Genomic DNA, 22,770 nt, shown 5'->3' on the forward strand with positions numbered 1-22,770 from the left:
ATCAAAAAAAATCAAAAATAAATATATCAGCTCGATTTTGTTAACAAATGGGCCAGTTTAGAAAAAAAAATTATCATCTAATGGTTTGATATGATTCGGAATTCCGAACCGATATACCAAACCAATAATTTTGGTTCAGTTTTGTTCTAAACAAATTAAAACGATTCGATTCAGTTTGGATAACCTTTATTATGGTTCGGTTCAATTTTCAGTCAGAACTATACTATGAACAACCCTAATAATTATAGTTGAAAATTGATTGACAAAGAACTCTTAGTGGGTAGTTTGGAGGAAAGGGTGTTGATATAAAAGGAAAGCTCTATTGATTATTGTCATTGTATGGATCTTATATACTAGTGAGAGAGAGAGACATATTACTTATAGAACAAGTAACCACCATTAGTTGGATAACTAACTTCTAATTAGTTGGATAACTAACTTCTAATTAACACAAAGTTAGTTACCAATCAATGCTAAAACTTACTATGAACTCCTTAACATACACTCCCCTAATATAAAAATAAATAACAAACTAATAAAACCATGCTAGAACAAATAAATTAAAACATGTCAGCTCATAATTTTCTCCAAGATCACATACTCAAAGTGTTGTCCTCATGTTACAAAAGGAGTCGAATTTCGAATTTCAAGGGCTTTGTTAACACATCTGCAAGTTGATCCTCTGAGATACAATGACATATCTCAATTATTCCATCTTTAGTTAGGTTTGTTAGAAAGTGAAACCTACCATCTTTTTTTATATGCTTGCTTCTTACATGCATAATTGTATTCTTTGACAACTTAGTTGTATAACTGCTATTACACATTATAATTGTGACATGTTCTTGAGTTTGTCCAAGCTGGCGAATGATGGTTATAAGCCACATGCCTTGAAAGGCACATGAGGCTGCTGCAAGAAACTTAACTTCAGTGGTTGAGAGAGTAATTATGGGTTGTTTCTTTGAAGACCATGAGATTGAGTCTGAGCCAAGCATGAGCACACTACCTGTAGTACTCTTCATGTCATCACTATCTCCAGCATAATTTGAATCTGACCACCTTGTAGCACCAACTCATCACTTCTCTTGTATAAAACACCCAAGTTCATAGTTCCCTTCAAATATATGAGAATTCTCCTTGTTGCAGCCATATGAACTTCAATTGGTCTTTTCATATATATAGCCACCAAATATAATGAATATGTTATATCAATCCTAGTTGCAAGCATGTACATCAGACATCCCACTATTTATTTGTAGTTTGTGGCGTCAACAAGCTTACCATGTCGATCCTTTGTTAATCTACACTCTAGAACAATAGGGTTACACATCTTGTTACATTGATACATGCCAAATCTTGTGAGGATCTTTTTGACATATTTCTGTTGGTGTATGAATATCCCTGCATTTTTCTCCTTCACCTCCACCCTTAGGAAATATCTCATCTTGCCCAGATTTGTCATAGAAAATTTCCTCTTCATTGATTCCTTGAAACCTTCAAACATATGCGCATTGTTACCATTATAAATCAAGTCATCTAAATATAAAATATCTATTAGAATTTTTTCTTCACTATGCTTCACAAACAATGTATGTTCAAGAGGGCACTTTTCAAAGTTCTCTTAATTGATGTATGCTTGAATTTTGTTATACCAGGCCCTTGTGACAACCTAAGATCATAAAGAGCCTTCCTTAATTTGTAGACATTTTCTCTTCCTCCCTTCTCATAGCTTAAGGGTTGATCCACATTGACATCCTCAAGCAACTCACCATGCAAAAAAGCAGTTTTGACATCAAATTGATACATTTGTCAATTATTGTAGGCTGCAGGAGCTAGAACAGCCCTAATAATATCCCATATTTCCACAGAAGCAAAGATTTTATTGTAGTTTATGCCATATTATTCTGAGTACCCTTTGGCCACAAGTTTTGCCTTGTACTTCTCCATGTCTCCCTTTTCATTGCACTTTATCTTGTAGATCCATTTAACATCAATCCTCTTGAGTCCTAGTGGTAAGTTGACTAGTTTCCATGTATCATTCTTCTCAGTTGAATGAATTTCCAGATCCGTTGCCTTTCTCCACTTCTCATGCTTTACTGTTTCATCTTAAGTGAGGGGATCATTGCCATTGCAAAACACTTCTAGATTGTGCAATTGCTCTTCTTCTTCACTTTCTAGACCTGTTACATAATCATATAAGTAACTTAGCTTTTTTTTTGTCTTGGTGGAAGTTGTCTTTCTTCTTGTCTTTGAGGAATATCTTCTTCTTTAGTTGCATTGTCTTCAATTGCACTTTCTACATTATTTCTTTCATGTTGAGGATCATTTTCAGTGTGCACTTCACCTTTTCTGTTAAGTCATTTTCATTAGTCTCCCTATTTTCCTCTTCACTACTAACATTGCTAGTTGACTGAGTATTCTTCCCCGTGTAGCTCTTGTCACATCCCAATCTTTTGACTCTTCAAGTACCACATCCATACTTGTTAAAATATTTTTTATCTATTGGATCAGAGTTTGTAGGCTTTGTATTCTTCACTCACTCCCAAGTGCACACTCTTGACACTTTTGGCATCTAGCTTTTTCCTATGCACTTTAGGAATGTGCACAAAAACAATACATCTAAAGACTTTAAAATGATGCACTGGGGGCTTCATACTACTCCATGCTTCCTCTAGAGTCATGTCCTTCACATATAAGGTAAGTGTTCTATTAAGTATATGGGCTTCCCATTTAGATGCTTCGGACCAGAAATTCTTGGAAATTCTTCTACCTGACATCATACTCATGATCACATTCATCCGTATTATATTTTTTTTCTCTTTGATACTCCAATTTATTGTGGAGCGTAGGCAGTTGTTAATTTCCTCTTGATGCAACAAAGACTACAGAAATCAAAAAACGTAGTGGATGTAAACTCACCCCATATATTTGTCCTAAGACATTTGATATGATAACCTGACTCTTTTCCCACTAATGCGTTGAATTTTTTGAAAACATTAAATGCACTAGCCTTTTCATGCATAAAGTAAATCCAAGTTTTCCTACTAAAGTAATGTGTGAAGGTAATGAAGTACCTGTTTCCACCATTTGATGTAGGTTTGATAGGTCCACACACATCTAAGCGAACTAGATTAAGCTTTGTTTCGATTGTCCATGATGTATGCTTCAATATGTATTTTCTATGTGGCTTCCCCATCAAGCAATCAAAGCAAGTTTCATCCAGCTCCTTCAAGCTATGCATGCCTTTCACCATATCCTTCTTGATCAGTGCGTCAATCCCCTTGAAACTCAAATGACCATATATGTAATGTCGCGATTGTGTGCCATCCTCTGTAGTGACTTTCAGGAACATGGACATGATCACAGGTGCAAACACTACAAGCATCCTATTGGATGAGATTTTGGTGGTCATGATAAAGCCTTGTTAACAACAGGTGACAGAATATAATTTTCTGGCTTATTTCATTGATAAACTTAACAGCCTATAAATAGGCAAATACATAACTAAAGGTACCATGAAAATAGGCACTATCTAACATATTCAAAAATAAACTCCTATTGACTAGGTAAACTGAAACAAACTTACTGATACTCCTAAAAACTAGGACAACCCAAACGTGAAAATTATTAAATTTTCTCAACAATCCCTCCCTTAAACTGATGTTCCAGACACACATTCAGTTTAGTGAGAGTTAAGCTTTAAAACTCCATTCCTCAAATTGAAAACTTTGAAGTACAAACACCAAGTAGCCTCCTGAGCTTCTGAAATGCAGGAAACTTGAGAGGCTTGGTTAGAATATCAGCTATCTGGTCTTCACTTCTGCAGTAAGTAAGATTAATGACTCCATCATTTGTGAGATCCCTCAGAAAATGATACTTCACATCTATATGTTTGCTTCGACCATGTAAAACTGGATTTTTTGAAAGCTTTATTGCTGAACTGTTGTCACAGTAAATCTGAATAGGTCCATCCTCCTTAAAATGCAGCTCTTTAAGAATTTTCTTTAGCCATATAGCTTGACAAGCACAAGCTGTTGCAGCAACAAATTCAACTTCAGTGGATGATAATGTGACAATAGGTTGTTTCTTTGATGACCATGAAACAACTCCTGTCCCCATCTTGAAAACATACCCAGATGTGCTTTTTCGATCATCCGAATCTCCTGCATAATCACTATCCGTAAACCCAAACAGATCTGACTTTTCTCCACTTTTGTAGAACAGCCCATTGTCCTTAGTTCCTTGCAAATAACGAAAAATTCTTTTTGCAGCCAAGAGATGAATCTCTGTGGGACATCCCATGTACCTGCTAATCACACTTACAACATGCATTATATCAGGTCTTGTTGCTGTCAAATACATTAAACTCCCCACTATTTGTTTGTAAATAGTGTCATCAACCTTCTTTCCGCCATCATCTTTGTTTAACTTCATACCAAACTCAGATGGAGTATTTACAGGATTACAATCCTTCATTTGAAACCTGTTCAAGATTTCCCGCACATACTTCTTTTGAGAAATGAAAATTCCAGTAGAAGATTGCACCACTTCAATGCCAAGAAAGTAATGCATCATGCCAAGATCAGACATCTCAAATTCAGCCATCATGGATTTCTTAAAACTTCCAAACATGGCTGTATTATTTCCAGTGTAGATCAAATCATCTACATATAAGCAAACAATGAGCATTTTTCCTCCATCTTCAGTCTTTGTAAAAAGTGTATGTTCATAAGGACATTTTTGAAATCCTTCCTTCAAAAAATAAGTTTCTATACGATTATACCAAGCTCGTGGAGCTTGTTTTAACCCATATAGAGCTTTCTTTAACTTATACACTTTGTGCTCATTGCCAAGCTTTACATAACCAGGAGGTTGATCGATAAATACCTCTTCTCGCAAATCTCCATGGAGGAATGTTGATTTCACGTCCAACTGGAAGATAGGCCATGAGTTTTGAGCTGCCATAGCAATCACCAATCTGATTGTATCATGCCTTGCAACAGGAGCAAAAACTTCTTTATAATCAACACCAAACTCCTGCTTGTAGCCCTTAGCTACCAAGCGCGCCTTGTGTTTGTCAACCTCACCATTCTCCTTCAGCTTTGTCTTGTAAACCCACTTTACACCAATTGTCTTCTGCCCTTTTGGAAGATCACATAGCTCCCATGTGTCATTTCTTTCAATGGTTGTAATTTCAGCATCCATAGCCTTTCTCCATTTTGGTTCTTTGACAGCCACTTCAAAGACGGTAGGATCACAATCTGAAAATAGAGCAAAGTGTGTAAGTGGGTCATCACCTTGGTCAACTCCAGTTACCTCATAATCAATCATCCATGCTGGTCTCCTTCGAACACGTTGAGGTCTTTGTGATTCAGCTGTAAGTGGGCTTTGATCAGTTGGAACTATTTGATTGACTTCATCTTCTTGCTCTTTTTCCATAGGCTGTTGCACTTTCTCCCCATCATCAAAATCAGCTGGAATACTTTCTTTAACACCATTTTGATTCCATGACCAGGTGCATTTTTCATCAAATACCACATCACGGCTGATGACAATTTTCATGGTGCTCGGATTGTATAGTTTATAAGCTTTTGACTTATCACTAACACCAAGAAAAATACATTTTTCTCCCTTGTTGTCTAACTTCCTCCTCTTCTCATCTGGAATATGGGCATAGGCAATACACCCAAAAATTCGGAAATAATCTACAGTAGGTTTCCTTCCGCTCCATGCTTCCTCTGGTGTCAGATTTTTAACAGCAAGTGTAGGACTTTTGTTCAATAAATGAGTGCTCCAATTAACTGCTTCAGGCCAGAAACTTTTTAGAATGTCACTTGTTGTCAAAAGACTACACACCATATTCATAATAGTGCGGTTTTTCCTCTCGCATACACCATTTTGTTGCGGTGTATAAGCTGCTGTAAGTTGTCTCTTGATTCCATGATTCTCACAAAAATTTGCAAATTCATGTGAGTTATATTCTCCGCCACGATCCGTGCGAAGAACTTTTATTGGGTTGCCAACTTCTTTCTCAACAAGCGCTTTATAGCTTTTAAAAGCTACAAAGGCTTCAGATTTTTCTTGCAAAAAATAAACCCAAATCCTACGACTATAATCATCAATGAAAGTAATTATATATCTTTTACTTCCATTAGAATGTGGTGTTATTGGCCCACAAATATCGGAATGAACAAGCTCTAATGTTTTCTTCGCTCTCCAAGATTTTCCTTGTGGGAATTGCTTACGGTGTTGTTTGCTAACAACACATTCTTCACAAACTTGAGAAGAAGCTGTAATTTGAGGAAGCCCCGTCACCATGCCTTTTTGTTGTAGTGTTTTCAATCCGCCAAAATTTAGATGCCCATAGCGAAAGTGCCATAGCCATGCCTCATCTTCTAATTTTGTCGAGAGGCACGAATGAGCTGTGTTGTGGAGATAAAGTGGGAACATACGATTCGTCGTCATGTTAACTTGAGCAATTAAGCCCAACTTTGCATCTTGAATCTGACATACTCCATCTTTGATAAAAATCTCGTATCCTTTTTCTTGTAACTGACCCACACTAAGCAAGTTGGTTTTTAAATCAGGCACAAAAAGAACATTAGTGATAGTGTGGGTGGAATTTCCTTTGGTTTGGATTGTTACCTTTCCTTTTCCCATAACCGAAATTTTGGAGTTGTCACCAAACTTAACAGAGCTGCGAAAGGATTCATCCAAGTCAGAAAATGCCTTCTTCTCTCCACACATGTGGTTGCTGCAGCCAGTGTCTAAATACCACATGTTTTGTTGAGTTTCTTCCTTCACGTGACACACCATCAAAAGAGACACCTCTTCTTCCTTTTCTGCAAAGTTAGTTTGATCTCCACTTCGTTTATTCAAATCAGTTTGACATTCTGATTTATAATGACCATACCTATGACATCTGAAACATTCAACATTGGACTTGTCTGCTAACTTTGATCGATAAGTTATTGAGTGGTGGCCTCCGCGTCCTCTGCCTCTTCCTTGAAATTGACTCTCTTGATGATGATTTTGCTGTTGGTTCCCACGATCATTGTTGTTTCTGACTCCTCTATTTCGACCTCTACCTCTTCCCCGTCCTCTATCGGCTCTACTAGGTATGAAGTGATTTTCTGATAAGGTCTTCAATGCTTGCTCTTCTTTTTCCTGTTGGTTAATTTTTTGTTCATGAACCAACAAGGAACTTTGCAATTCATCAATTGAAAGTTCATCAACATCATTAGCTTCTTCTATCGAACAGACAACAAAATTAAATTTTGGTGTCAAGGATCGAAGAATCTTCTCAACAACGGTGACATCTGTTGTCTTGTCTCCATGAATCCGCATCTTGTTAACAATAGCCATCATTCTTGAAAGGTAGTTGGTAACTGACTCTCCTGATTTCATTCGAAGTAATTCGAACTCTGAACGAAGTGCTTGAAGCTGCTGCCTCTTTGTTCTTGTTGTACCTTGGTATTTCTTCTTCATGGAATCCCAAATATGCTTTGCGGTGTCCTTGCACAAAATGGTTTCCAAAATTGAGCGATCAATAGCTTGGAAGAGATAATTTTTTGCTTTAAGGTCCTTTAACTTCAGCCCTTCAAGCTATGTCTTTTGCGCATCTGTCGGCGTAACACCTGCTGCTGTTTCTGCTACTTCAGAAACAACAACCGTCCAATATTCTTTGGACCTCAAGAAGTTCTCCATGAGCATGCTCCAATGGTCATAGTGACCATCAAAGCGTGGAATAGATGCTTGCACAAAGCTATTTTCAGAAGCCATGTGTGCAGAAAAAAACTACTATTTTTCCTGTTTCTCTCCCTCACAGTATTTTTTTTTCCTCTCAATTTGCAGTCCCTCTCACGTAAAACCAGCTCTAGATACCACTGTTAACAACAGGTGACAGAATATAATTTTCTGGCTTATTTCATTGATAAACTTAACAACCTATAAATAGGTAAATACATAACTAAAGGTACCATGAAAATAGGCACTATCTAACATATTCAAAAATAAACTCCTATTGACTAGGTAAACTGAAACAAACTTACTGATACTCCTAAAAACTAGGACAACCCAAACGTGCAAATTATTAAATTTTCTCAACAAGCCTTTGTCATTATGAATCACTTTGTAGCCTCCATCTTTGAAAACAATCGTGAGGTTCTTTTACATCTTTCAGGCCTGGAAGGTAGTACACATCAGAGACAACTTGAATGATGCCATTAATATGAAGCTTTAAGTTTCCCTTTCACATCACTTGAATCTTGGAGTTGTCTCCCAAATTGACAGATTCTAGAAACGTCTCATCAAAATTGAAGATCCATTCTTTTGTTCTCACTGCGTGATTGCTACACCCAGATTCAAGAAACCAAATTTTACTTATGGTTTTTGTGGTTGCTTCATATTGTTCCATAAGAAGCAATTCTTCACTTTCATCCTATTCAACAAAACTGACATCATATTCATGCCAAGCTAGGCACTCACTTTGATAGTGTCCTAGATTGTGACACTTGTAGTATTCAATTTGATCTCTACTTTGCATCCCTCTCCCACGACCACGAACACCACCACGTCCCCTAACACGACTGCTGCCACCACTATGACCATAATTTACAACCTTCAACACATGTTCTTCCTTCTCTTCTTGATTAATCTCCATCATTTGTTCATGCATAAGAAGACTGCTTTAAAGTCCATCAATGGAGATAACTGTAATATCATTTGATTCTCCATCATTTGAATTTTGGGGTTATTGATCGTAACACCTTCTCAACAATTATGGTTTGCTCCAATTTTTCATCTTGAGCAGTCATTTTATTTGTAACAGCCAAGGTTCTTGAAAAGTACTCATCAATTGACTTATTATCTTTCATGAAAAGCACCTCAAATTCACAACGCATGGCCTGTAATTAAGACGTCTTCATCTTCATAAAACCTTGATCAATTGCTTGAAATAAGTAATTCATGGATTTGAAATCTTTGACCTTGCTCTCCTCTACAAGTTTTGTTGTTCTGGTGTTGAATTTGGTGGGGAAACAATCACTCTATGCTCAACCAATTCCCAATATTCTTTGGATCAAAGAAGATTTTCCATGAGCATGGCTTAATGGTCATAAAATCCATCGAATTTGAGAATTGCATGAGTTAAAAACTTTGAAGAATCTGCCATTGGAGTAGCTAGAATGGCGTAACATGAGGAAGATGAAGATAATCGAAATAACAAAATTTTCCGCCTTTAATCAAGATACTCTGTTTGATGATTGAAATAAAAAATATGACCCTTGAGATATCTCCAATCACATTATGAATAGGATGATCCTTCGTAGTCCTCCATTCTCTTGGAAGATCTTGATGATCTAAAAGAGTGTCTTCATTTCGATCTTGAACGGGTTCTTGATCTAAGGTTTGACTTACACTCCTTTATGATTTTCTTCTAGATTTGTCTTTTCCATAGTACATGCACAATTAATAACTTCTATTTTTAATAGTTTAGGGTTATGTAATGTGAATTGGTTCTTCTATAGTTGAGGTTATTTTGTTAAAGACTCTAAAAGTTTAACTCCAAGTGTAGTATCATATCAATATGCAGATTTTGCATCAAATTTTATGAGATTTTTTTTCCGTTGTTAAGGATAAAACATATGCACCCAAAGGCATGTAAATAAAAAATAAGAAGTGTAAGACTTTCTTACTTTATATAGTTCATAGGGATCTCACTTTAGAATTGGTCTTGCAAATACACTATTTATAACATAGCAAGTAGTGCTTACTGCATCATCCTAGAAATATTTAGGAAGACTTGTTTCATTGAGCATTGTTCTTGCAAGCTATTCTAGAGATCTATTTTTCCTCTCCACCGTTATGTTGGGGAGTTCGCGGAATGGAAAAAGCATGTCGAATATCATTCTTGCAACAAAAAATTTCAAATTCCTCATTTTAAAATTCTCTATCGTGATCACTTCTAATGAATGCAATGCTTACTCCTTTTTCGTTATGGATAACCTTGACTAATTTTTAAAAGGAAGCAAGTGCGTTATGGATAACCTTGAGTAATTTTTGAATAATATCGAAGAAACTAATTTATCTCTTTCTTAATTTTATTTTTGTTTAATTGATATTTTAAATCATGTTAATATATTATTATTAATGTGTTATGTTGTTGAATTTAATTAAATTTAATTAAGTGTTATATTCAATATTTATTTACCGCTTTACTTTCAGATTTTAGAATTCGAAATTCACCCTTTAAAAATACACTCTTTAACAATTTAAAAAATAAAATAACTAGGAACTCAACTCAAAATCTAGTATAAAAAATTCTCCATTATAGAGTGTGGGGTAACAAAATACGTAACTTAAGCTGTAAATTGTTGGGTCAATCCAACGGTGAAAACTGGAATAAGAGCATGGTTGTTCAGTTTTAAGCGCCATCTTCATTCACTCAGGACGTTATCCCCTTTTATCTCCACTCCACTTTTCTGGTTTTTCTCTCTGTCAATCCAAATGCTGCACTCTCATCTTCATCTCAATCTCCAATTCCTTTCACTACACTCCTCTCTCCCTTCCTCTAAACGCCACACCATTCCATTTCCCACTCCAATCAGAAAATCATCATCTTCTTCTTCTTCTACTCTCAGACTTCGCAATTGCAGTCGCAGAATCAGAAACTACGCCACAAATGATAAAGTGAACGAAACCGAACAGAAGAAACCGTCGCAACAGATTGTCAATAGAGCTTATCCTTTCCATGAAATTGAACCCAAGTGGCAGCGGTTTTGGGAGCAATACCGCACTTTCAGAACCCCCGACGATGATATCGATATGTCAAAACCTAAATATTACATTCTTGACATGTTCCCTTACCCTAGGTTTTGAATTCTAGTTACTTCCATTTTTCAATTTTTAGATTTATATTGAGAATTATTATCTATAATCTGTACTCTTTTGTTGTCGCAGTGGAGCTGGTTTACATGTTGGACATCCACTTGGATACACTGCCACTGATATTCTAGCTAGGTTTAAACGAATGCAAGGATATAATGTGTTGCATCCTATGGGGTGGGATGCTTTTGGATTACCTGCAGAACAATATGCAATTGAGGTCTCTTTCTTGCTTCCTATTATTATATTATTGCCATGTCTGTGTTATCTACGGTCTTTTTGAGTTATTTTTGTCTTTTTAATTGCCTTTGTTTCAGACAGGAACTCACCCCAAGCTCACCACTGTGACGAATATTAATCGCTTTACCTCTCAGGTAAACTGGCGAAGACTTAGTTTTACTTTAACGAACACCGTTTATTTAATTATTGAATTAAATGATTAGAGGTATCCTAAAATTATTAATTTGCTGCTGATGTTGTGCCAGTCATGAACTTATGCGGCCAATTTTGATCCATTTGAAGATCTTTACTCTTTTGAAATCTGTGTTAAATTGTAGTCGTGAATAGTTAAAGTTTAGGTCTCACTGTCCCTCTATCAACTTGTTAGGGTGTTTTTGGTTGGAGGAAAATGGAGGAGAAGGGAGGGATTCTTTTAAATTTATGTTGTTTGGTTCAATTATTAAGAGGGGAGGAGACAAGAAAGGAGGGAAGCAAAATCCCTCTAAAAGCCAATTTTAGCTTCCCTCCGAAATGGCGGGATTTGGAGGGAGAGCATATTTCCTTCCCATTTGGACTTAAATGTCCTTTCATTTAATTTTAATGTCATATTACACACCACCATTGAACAAAAATGTAATTTTGCATTTTCTCTCTATTAAAATTCCTCCCCTCCCCTCCCAAATATGCATTTAGAAAAAAGTTCTCCTGTTCCCTCGCCTTCCCTCCATTGAACCAAACAGACCCTAAGGCTAGGGATGGTAAGGGATTGTTTGTTGGTTGTTAAAAAACTTTTGAAAATTTCATGTTCTATTTAACATCTTTGTGAGTTGAAATATTTAAATTGGCTTAAAATTCACCAACCTTAAATTCCCATTTCAATCAAGTAATAGTTTCAAAATTTCCCCCAATCCAAATGACCTAACAGGGACAAAAATCTCACTCAGTCCAAATTAGTGAAAACAAATTGCAATTAATCTGAATAATTATATTGAAAAGGATCTGAATATTGGAATTGTGGCATTGTTTTCCTGAAGTAACCAGTAGGCCTTTGTTTGGAACTACAAAAACAATCGGGAGTTTATGTATTACAAATTACAATTTAATCACTTAACTAAATAAATTTTATCGCTTAATTCTCATCTTGTTTGAATTTGGTTATTAACTGAAGTAATTGGGACTGCAAAGTGATTTGAATGGCCCCCACTTGGTTTGCTTCCCATGCCTTTGTTATGTGTTTACCAGATAAGAAAAATATCTTGTGTGTGTACATTACTAATAGTTTTTTGTGCTTTTATTCTCACAGATATCGTCACTTCTAGGATCTAGCCATAAAATAGCTTGTTTTCGCTTCATGTTATGTCTTCTTACATCTTGTTACAGTTGAAATCATTAGGATTCTCATATGACTGGGATCGTGAATTATCAACCATAGAACCTGAATATTACAAATGGACTCAATGGATCTTTCTACAACTTTTCAAGAGAGGATTGGCATATCAGGTAGAGGATATGCATGACAATTTCTTTGAAATTGTGCCTATTTAATTTCATTCCTGAGTATCAATGATCTTATGGCGTTCTTAACTTCGTATAAAAAAATCAGGCTGAAGTTCCTGTTAATTGGTGTCCAGCACTTGGCACGGTGTTGGCCAATGAGGAGGTTATTGATGGTGTGAGTGAGCGTGGTGGTCATCCAGTAGTAAGAAAGGTATACTGATTTAGGTATATCTATTTTTTTTTTCAATTTACTTTTTTGGGTGGTTTTTCTCTTATATTTTTGAATGGTTTCATAATCATACAGTGTCGTTGTTTATTGCCAAGCAGCCAATGAGGCAATGGATGCTCAAGATTACTGCATATGCTGACCGTCTTCTGGAGGATTTAGATGACCTTGACTGGCCTGAAAGTGTAAAAGAAATGCAGAGAAATTGGATAGGAAGGTCAGAAGGTGCTGAGTTAGAATTTTGCATTCTTGATGGTGATGGAAAGGAGAAAGACATGCAGATTATTGTGTATACTACAAGGCCTGATACGATCTTTGGGGCAACGTATTTATCTATTCAATTTTCTAATATACTTCATAAAATTTATGAATCAGATAAAGCACTCCTGAAATTAACTATTTTTCGATATCCAATTTGTTTTGTTTGTGCTAGTTACTTGGTTGTGGCACCGGAGCATCCCTTGCTATCGTCATTGGCTTCCACTGCCCAGAGCAATCATGTAAATTAATATGCTTTTTCATTTCCTAGTTATTAGAAGGGTTTTAATCATGGATGATAAGGAGATGCTTATTATTAGGGCTTTTAATCACAGATGGAGGATTATATTGACCTTGCCTCAAGAAAGAGTGACCTAGAGAGGACAGAACTTCAGAAGGAAAAGACTGGAGTCTTTACTGGTTGTTATGCAAAAAATCCGGCAAATGGGGAAGCCATTCCAATATGGGTGGCAGATTATGTTCTGGGGAGGTGCGTTTACACAAGTATCATTTAGAATGCAAATTGCATTTATTGATTGCTAAATATTCCATGGAAACATGGTCAATGCGGTGTACAATAATATTTGAAAAGTTTATACGACACCAGAATATAATTGTGGTTACTATTGCAGTTATGGAACAGGAGCAATCATGGCTGTTCCGGCACATGATTCACGCGATTATGAATTTGCTTTGAAATATGATATTCCTGTTCGCTGGGTTGTGATGCCAGATGATAAAAGCATGAATGAATCTGGAAAGGCTTTTCCAGGTGAAGGCATTATTGTAAACTCATCAGATACGTTAACGGGGCTTGACATTAATGGCTTGTGTAGCAAAGAAGCTGCTCTGAAAGTCATTGATTGGGCAGAGCATGGTGGAAATGGAAAGAGAAAGGTTCATATCTCAAATTATAATAAGTTAAGGTTCATTTTATTGGAACATTGTTTTTAATGGTTTTTATAATATGAATAATTGTTCATTCTTCAGGTGAACTACAAGTTAAGGGATTGGCTTTTTGCTCGGCAGCGCTACTGGGGCGAACCTATCCCTGTCATCTTCTTGGATGACAGTGGTGAGACCGTTCCTCTGGATGAGACTGAATTGCCCCTTATTCTACCTGAATTGGATGATTTTTCTCCCTCAGGAACAGGGGAGCCTCCTCTGTCTAAGGCAGTGACTTGGGTAAGTTTAAACCAGTAATTACTTCCTTCTGCATACTTTGTCATCTAGATATATTGGCAATTGGATAGTTTTTTATCATCTCTTTGGCATTAACACAAATGTTGATGGTTTATTGAAATCTTGCAATTAAATTTTCCATATATAAAAAACTTAGTGTAACTGATCTTGATTTGACTTGCTGATAAGACGGTAAACTTACCAAACTTGAACCTAGGCTGGACCTTTTGTTGGCTATTAAGTTCTTTACTATTATACCTTAACCACTAAGTTGAAAAGGCTACATGATAACAAACAGTATGGTGTAATATTTGTAGAAATTCTGTATTTCTTATTGAGTTTGTACATAATAAAATAGGATATAAATAGCCTAGGGAGTACACTTAACTAAATAAACTAATTAAGTCCTAATTAACTCAAATTGATTCCTATATACAAGAAGGGAAGTATTCTATATGGCTGTGTAAATAAGTATAAATGTATTCATATAATACAGCTATAAAATCTGAATTGCTCTCCCTTATTAATGGCTGCATAGGTGCCTTAATGGCTGCAGATCAGCAACCAACAATATTTCGTTTTTTCTGTTTTCCCTTGCATATGAAGACAATGTTACTCAGTCCTTTCCTCCTGGTAATGATTGACAAAATTGAGTCATTGCCTAATCAGGGTAAGTTTACTGTTTTGATGCAAATGCAAGTATGCGGAGAAATCTATACACCAAAATTTTAAAGTTTTAAGCCTATCAAAATGGGCTAGCCCATATGGTCCCGTCGATCAAGTTCGATAAAACATAGGGCTTGTGCCTTAAAAGTCGAGTTCAATTTTTTTTAAAGATATTTAGTCCTGCCCTAAAAAGCCTGCTACCCATTAGGACTAGCCCGTATGGGCCACGGGTAGCCCGTTTGGCTGCATTACTACAAATTCTAAAAATTATACTGTAATATTTATGTTGCTTCACTCAAAAATAACCCTCACTTCACTAAGTTTTATTTCTTCAACTCTGTTCAATCTTTCTTTGTTAAATATTATACATTAATTCACATGAAAGTGAACCTTAGTCATTTCTATGTAATATCATAAATTTGTACATTATATTTTTGGAGTAATTTTAGACATTTACTTAGTAGGACGTAAGTTAAATTACTTAGATAATTCCGAGTGGTCTGTTTTTTGTTTTCTTAGCTTGTTTTTCCTCCATTGTAATAGTTCTTATAATATTTTTGGATGGCACTACTCTTAGGTGAAGACCACAGACAGGTTATCTGGAAGACCTGCTACTCGGGAAACAAATACCATGCCACAGTGGGCTGGTTCATGCTGGTAAGTCTGGGGAAGATCTTGAATGGTATTGGTTTATTAGTTAGCATTAAGCCACTCAGCCATGGTTTTGTGGCCAGGTTTAGTAGCTTTGTTGTCTTGATTCAGGATTTGTATGGTTTGATACAAATGAAAATAAAATAACATTCTGTTTGTGTGTGTATGTCACATTTTCTTTTAATATCCTACCCAGGTACTACTTGAGGTTTATGGACCCAAATAATTCCAAAGAACTGGTCGATAAGGCAAAAGAAAGGTGTAGCTTCAACTAATTTTGTCTTTCTTTTCAGCACTTAATCATATCCATTTTTTTGACGGTTTCTTATATTTTACTGTCCCAATTTCTAGCTGATTTAGTTTCCCCATTTTAAAATTGTTTTTTTTTTCTTGCAGGTATTGGGGCCCTGTTGATGTGTATGTTGGTGGGGCCGAGCATGCAGTTCTCCATTTACTATATGCTAGGTTCTGGCACAAGGTCTGTATTTGTTTTCAGTCTCAATCTGGAACATGTTGTTTTGTGATATGTTTCCCTATAAGTCATGAACTTAACCTGTTGTGGAGCAGCTATATTCTGTCACTCTTATTCCATGATATCTGTTAATAATGTTTTTATAAGTCTCAAATATGCCTCAAATGACAAAGTACTTGTGTCCTTCAAGTTAGCATTCTTGCAATATAAGTTAGTCCCCTAATTATAGGTTTTAACATGTCGATATAGCAAAACAGATTCACTACGTTGATTTTTTTTTTTAAAACTATAATTTTCATTTTTAGTTGTTGGTAGTCATGAAAAAGACAGTTCCTACAGTTAAATTTCTGTTGTGCATAAAAATAAAAGAAGACTAACATTAATTTTTATAGAAAAATATTTTATAATATATTGAGAAGTTAAGTTACAATTCAATAGGTAGTTTGTTTAAATAGAGAAAGAATCTATAGACCTAATGGGCCCTTACAATAAGATAACAACTAATAAAACAAACTAAAAATAAAACTAACTTGATATATTATTTACAACAGTTTTTACTACTTGTCTGTCCAGTGCATGGGTTAAAGAGTGTTCATTGTCAGCAATACTCTCATAAAAGGAAATCAAACAGTCCTTCTAGAAGTTAATTAAATAACTGGTAACTTGGTTGAGTCATTGACTGTTGACTGAAGGATTGATAAATTCACCAATTACATATTGTTAGCGGTGGTGCAATATTTGTGCAGATTTAACTGAGTTTCCTATCTCAGGTTCTCTTTGACATTGGTGTTGTCTCCACCAAGGAGCCCTTCCAGTGTGTCATAAACCAGGGGATTATCCTTGGAGAGGTAATTTCATTTCTTCTGCTTGAAATGTGTGGAAAAAAAAGTAATCATCACAGTTTTCTAATGGTTTGAATGGCAGGTTCAATATATGGCTTGCAGGGACAAAGATGGAAATCTGATATCTGCTGATTCTACTAATAAGTTGAACGAAAATAATCTAGAAAGAATTTCTGAGGAAAAGGTTTCTCAATTAAGTTTCCGCTTTCTCCATATATTCAATATTTGCCATAGCTAAGATTTTGAACCTAAGCTTTTTTTCTTGACAAGAATTTATATTATTTTTCCTGGGCTGTAGGTCACAAAATCTGGGGATTCTTTTGTCCTGAAAGAAAATCCAGAAATACGTTTAGTTGCCCGTGCTCATAAAATGAGTAAAAGCAGGGGAAATGTTGTTAATCCTGATGATGTCATTTCTGAGTATGGTGCCGATTCTCTTCGTTTATATGAAATGTTCATGGGACCACTGAGGTGTGTTTGACTTTGAACCCTATTACTTGTGGCATCTTGTGTAGATTGGTCCTTAATCAAAACAACTTTCGAATTTTATTCTGCCCCTTTTTCATTTATTTTTTTATGATGGTGTGGGGAGGGGGGCTCTGCCAAGCTGCGGATCTTGTTCTAACACGGACTTTCACCTCACCTCCCTCTTCTCAATGATTTTCCCTTTTATGTACTCAGAGACTCAAAAACATGGAGTACTGGCGGTATTGAAGGTGTGTATCGGTTTCTAGGTAGAACTTGGAGGCTGATTGTTGGCTTACCTTTGTCCGATGGCACATTTAAAGATAGAACTGTATCAGTTGATGAGGAGCCTACTATAGAACAACTTCGTTGTCTTCATAAATGCATTGCTAAGGTCAATATCTCTATTTCTAATCATAATTTAGAAGTGTCTATTTTATGGATTTAACACGCCTATTTGGGACAGTTGACCTAAGAGTTTACTCTCAGTATTCAGGTAACAGAGGAAATTGAAGGCACACGGTTCAACACTGGAATTTCTGCAATGATGGAGTTCCTTAATGCAGCATATAAGGTATTTATCTGTTTCTATTGCCACTGTTTTAAATTTTTAATATCCAACGGAGGCTTTGGCAGTTGGCACAACTTTTGGAGTTCTCGCCATTTGACAAAGGGAGTTTCTTAATGCACCCTATATATTAATTAGGCACCATGTGAAAATCCGGAAATGCCCCCAGATTCCGGAAATGCATCTTCGGACGCACCCCATGCACACACAATTCATTCATTTTTGAACCACACCCCAATTCTGTATAAATTTAGTTCGGAAATGCATTACCGGAAAGTTTCCGAAAATTCACTTCCGGAACCTACTGGTTGCCTTTCTAGAAGCAGGGGTGTCTCACAACTGAGGATCGTAGTAGGCTTCCTATGTATTCTTCTATTTACGGTCACAAATTACTAAGGATTGTAGTGTGTTTGTACATCCTTGAAACCATTGAGGAAAAGTCATCAATTGTGGCAAAGATTCAAGAGTAAGAAACTTCAAATTAAACTTGGGGATTTGGTTGTCATGGTCCACCGACAATTCACTTTCTGCAACGACGAATCATTTAAACTCTCCTAGGAAAAAATACTAAAAAATTTGAGACTAGGAAGTTGTGTTCCATGAAATACATACTCAAAATTGACACAATGGTTGACAGATAAAAATTCAAGTGAATTCAATTTTTAAATTTCTTTATCTGAAAATTGAGATTGTTGCGATGCAATATCAAGTCTTGTAAGTCCGACCAAGTGTGCATGGGGTTCCGGAAATGCATTTTCGAAAACTTTCCGGAAATGCATTACCGAACTAAATTTATATCTAGAATTGAGGTGTGGTTCAGAAATGAATGAATTGTGTGTGCATGGGATGCGTTAAGAAATTTCTGGGGGATATGTTTGGATTTTCACGTGGTGTCTAAGTAATATATAGGATGCATTAAGAAATTTCTTTGACAAAAGGTAATGGGTTCATGTTGTGAAATCACTCTTGTAAATGCTACAAATACAAGATAAATCTGCTTACAAGTAGGCCCACTATGACCTAAAGGATCCCAACTCAGACAATATTACGTAGTCTAAAACAAAAACTACAATGACCAAAAGCAATTTTCCCATGTTTGAGGCATTAAAATCGAAAAGAACTTTAGGGACTGAATCAGAAAAAACTGTATATTATACATGATAAAAAGTTATTTGAGTTACCTGATTTTTTTTAATCTATTTATGTTTGGATGTATATAATAAGAAGCAAAAGGAAAATAATCCTTTATGGTAATGACTGACATACCTTTTATGAAGTGTATTGTTCTTACCAAAGAAAATGCTGTGTTTGGGTTTCTTATTTTTTATAGTAAAAGTCTTACTTTTTGCTGTCCCTCATACATCCTTTAGAAAGAATTTACTCTTTTTCTCTTTATAGTCAGTAAATTCCTTCATTCCCTCTTATAGAAGCGCAGTATGATCTGTATATTTTTTTTTTGGTATATATTTTCAGTGGGATAAACATCCAAGATCAGTGGTCGAGGCTTTTGTTTTGCTGCTATCACCATATGCGCCACACATGGCTGAAGAGCTATGGTCTCGTCTTGGTCACACCAAATCATTAGCCTATGAACCTTTTCCTAAGGTATGAATTTGTGTCCATCTCAGACACGCCTAGTCTTTCATGGCCTGTCAAGTTACGTGTTCACTGATTTTCAATTTCTTTTATTGATAGCGTACTATCTTCAATTCTCCACTATCGTGAAACAAATATTTGATTTTGTTACACATTTCCTCTACAGTTACTGATTACCCCGAGAAATAGAGAGGATCCCAACTCATCCCTATGTAAAAAAAAGTAATTAGTAAACTAACTGATGTATATTCAATAGTTCGGGGGGCTTCAAAAGATATTGGATTTGAAATCAAGCCCTCTGGTCTCATGAGTACCAAAACATAATTTTGACTCTATTGATTATTTTCTTGCAAATGAACTGTCAGCTTGCCACAATGAGAGAATGTTTTGTGGGGTTAGAGAAATAACATAAAAGAGAGGTAGAGTAAATTGGGAGGGGGAGTGTGAAACAGTGAGTTGTGTGGGGAGGTGATGTGAAACACATGTAGGACCAAGATTTCACAAAGATCACATTGTCATGCTTTTCCCTAAAATGAGAGGATTCTGATCCAGCGACTTGCTATTATTTGTGGCTGTGTGATATGACTTGTGCCATGGCACTACACCACAAATGACTCCTTGTTGTGTTTATGCTTGTTTAAGGTTAGTCTTTTCAGATATACAGTGGGAATGAAAAGTCTCCTATAGGTGCGAATGGTATGTTGAATGTCATTTCAAACGACAAAACACGAATAAGATCTATACAAATATAATTTTTTTTTATTACTAATTAAATAAGGAAATAAATCATAGATTAGGAAATATAGAAACCAATCCTAAGAGATGATCTAAGATACTCTAAATTACAATAGCAATTTTTTTTGATATTGATGTGGATTATATCTTGGATGTTATTACTACAAATAAAGCAGTGATTTTTATTTATGCTAATAGACTTATAATCCTAAATAAACAAACAAGGAAATGTAAAAATATATTTTAAATGATAATTTAAGATACTCTAAATTACTACAGATACAATTGGGACATTACAAGATACAGTATTTTTCAATATTCTAACAATACTTTTAAGGTAAATAATTTGAAAGTTAAACACAAGCTGGAAATGTTTTTCTTACTTTCATCTGTATGACCAAAACACCAATATTTCATTTTTAAAAAAGCCAATATTTCTTCCCTTTTATACAACTTTGAGTTCTTTAAAGGGGGATGTTTTCCAGGTTGATTTTTAAATTTTAATCAAGTGGACTGAGTGTCATATCAATACACCAGCAGTGATCATATCCGTTATATATTCTAACTGCAGGCAAATCCAGCTTATCTGAAGGACTCAATCATAGTCCTCCCAGTTCAGATTAATGGCAAGACCAGAGGTACCATCCAGGTTGAAGAAACATGTACAGAGGAGGATGCTTTTGCATTAGCATCTAAGGATGAAAAGCTATCCAAGTATTTGGATGGTCAATCTGTCAGGAAAAGAATTTATGTTCCTGGTAAAATTTTGAATGTTGTTCTGGATCGTAAAAACGTCAAGGTTGGTGTACAATAGCTACTTTATACTGTATGTTTCTACTGGAAGCAACAATCAAAATGCAAATTTTGGTTGTGCTGATTAACTTCGTAACTGCCCTGTATCTGCTGAATAACCAAAGTGTATCCAAAGATGGCAGCATTGGCTGGAGGATCGTGCTTGTTGCACGGTAAGTGACAGCTAGCCAAATATTTACCTCAAATGGCTGTTAATATTAGAAGTAGAGAAGCAACATAATTTTCCGGTCTGTTTTGATCATTAAAATGCTCTACATGTGTAACCAATATACTCTGGATCTTCTTGTACAATGTAATAATTTTGTTTTTTATATTGCTGTGAAGGGTTCTAGTCATGTTAGGATTATGTTTCAATGAACTTTATGTATTTGCATCAAGGGGTCTATGATGATCTAAGAGTTAACCTCATGAAGGAGACAACATCCAAGTGATTTCTGGATGTTTCAGTATGAGGCATTGTTGACCAAATCCATGATCACGTATGGGCATTTGCTACAAATGGCTGTAGGTGTGCCAGGCAGATATGCGATGGTTACAAATAGCGTGTTCAGAGATAACGATGTTAATATTGCTAAATATCCTAAGATATGGAAAAATGGTCTCTTACTGTGAGAAACATGCCACTTTTTATATTAATTCTATAAAATAAACTCAAATATAACTCATTTGTTAAATAAATTTCAATTATATAATAATTTATTTTTATGAATATAATATAATACACAAATATACTTTTCAAAATGAGAAATATTATTCTTACACTGAAATCATCGAATTATTATATGGTTTTGCTTTTTAAAATATTTAATCATTATTTTTTTCATTCCTACACAACATAAGCATGCTAGGCTTACTAGTCACGTCACATAGATGCATAACGCATAAAGTGATCTCATAAGTTGAAGGTTTACTACATAAATACTACATTTGGTTTTGACTTCTATTTGTTAGAAGTGATTCATGGTAACATGTATGCGTCTACTTGCATGTGTTGGGATGTTAAAATAAATGACCAGAGCTTTGGTTCAAATTGTCCTTACTCAATTTGTTGTTGAGTGGGAATCAGGTAAAAAGGGCTCAACAATATGCATCTCCTAATATCAAGTTTGGCCAGACTCAAACTAAGGTCAGTTACTTTCACTTCAAGTGATAACTACTCCCTCAGTCTCAAATTAAGAAGTATGAGAAAAATAAATTAGGTATAATTTTATAATATTATCTTTTATTTGTTATAAATAAAAGAGAAATTTAAAGAATTAGAAGAAGAAATATTAATAAATAATAGAGGGTATGTTATAAAAAAAAATCATTAATATTACATTGAAATTGTAAAATGACTTATAATTTAAAAAAAATATTTTTGATAAAATAATTTATAATTTGGAACAGAGGGAGTATGTTTTTTTTTTCTCCACCTAAAATTAAGTTTACTTTTTGAATCATAACATATGCTTATATAAATTCTGCCATGCTTCAGATTATGCGAAATTGGAATTATATATGAATGATACAATATCCATCCATGATTGTTGAATTCGTTCTGATTTACTCTGTTAAATATTTCCCCTCATTTTTTTTTGAATTTTCCTGCTTGTTTTTGGAACAATTAAAAATATAGGACGATGGCGTGATTGGCAAAAACAGATGGTGGAAAAAGCAATTCTGAAAAATGTTGTTTCCCTTGCATTTACACATG

At 35.3% G+C, this 22,770-nt stretch overlaps 1 protein-coding gene across 4 annotated transcripts; it reads left to right on the plus strand.

Annotated features, from left to right (window-relative positions):
• The first annotated feature begins 10,413 nt into the window (after positions 1 to 10,413).
• Positions 10,414 to 21,385, plus strand: LOC127138341 (leucine--tRNA ligase, chloroplastic/mitochondrial). 4 transcript variants are annotated; one of them, XM_051064767.1, is made up of 20 exons: positions 10,415 to 10,871; positions 10,960 to 11,104; positions 11,202 to 11,258; positions 12,484 to 12,603; positions 12,707 to 12,811; positions 12,928 to 13,151; positions 13,260 to 13,326; positions 13,420 to 13,574; positions 13,717 to 13,981; positions 14,075 to 14,269; positions 15,510 to 15,589; positions 15,780 to 15,842; positions 15,980 to 16,061; positions 16,826 to 16,903; positions 16,980 to 17,081; positions 17,196 to 17,368; positions 17,579 to 17,756; positions 17,859 to 17,936; positions 19,404 to 19,535; positions 20,833 to 21,385. In XM_051064767.1, exons 1-20 carry the CDS (start codon positions 10,507 to 10,509, stop codon positions 21,073 to 21,075), a joined length of 2,907 nt encoding a protein of 968 aa, XP_050920724.1. In that variant the 5' UTR covers positions 10,415 to 10,506; the 3' UTR covers positions 21,076 to 21,385. The 4 variants fall into 4 exon arrangements, 2 of the variants coding, with proteins under 2 accessions (XP_050920725.1, XP_050920724.1); XR_007808752.1 differs by lacking the exon at positions 19,404 to 19,535 and having other exon boundaries at positions 10,414 to 10,871; positions 17,852 to 17,936; positions 20,833 to 20,970; XR_007808751.1 differs by lacking the exon at positions 20,833 to 21,385 and having other exon boundaries at positions 10,414 to 10,871; positions 17,852 to 17,936; positions 19,404 to 19,536.
• Positions 21,386 to 22,770: the final 1,385 nt, after the last annotated feature.

This window comes from Lathyrus oleraceus, chromosome 4 (genome assembly GCF_024323335.1).
Source record: "Lathyrus oleraceus cultivar Zhongwan6 chromosome 4, CAAS_Psat_ZW6_1.0, whole genome shotgun sequence".
In the NCBI taxonomy this organism is placed as follows: Eukaryota; Viridiplantae; Streptophyta; class Magnoliopsida; order Fabales; family Fabaceae; genus Lathyrus; species Lathyrus oleraceus.

Bases quoted from the DNA above. Each gene is read 5' to 3' on its own strand.
- LOC127138341 (XM_051064767.1), top strand. From the start codon at position 10,507: ATGCTGCACTCTCATCTTCATCTCAATCTCCAATTCCTTTCACTACAC. The intron at 11,259-12,483 runs GTAAACTGGCGA...ATCTTGTTACAG, and splicing joins TTAATCGCTTTACCTCTCAG to TTGAAATCATTAGGATTCTC. The intron at 15,590-15,779 runs GTAAGTCTGGGG...TATCCTACCCAG, and splicing joins CAGTGGGCTGGTTCATGCTG to GTACTACTTGAGGTTTATGG.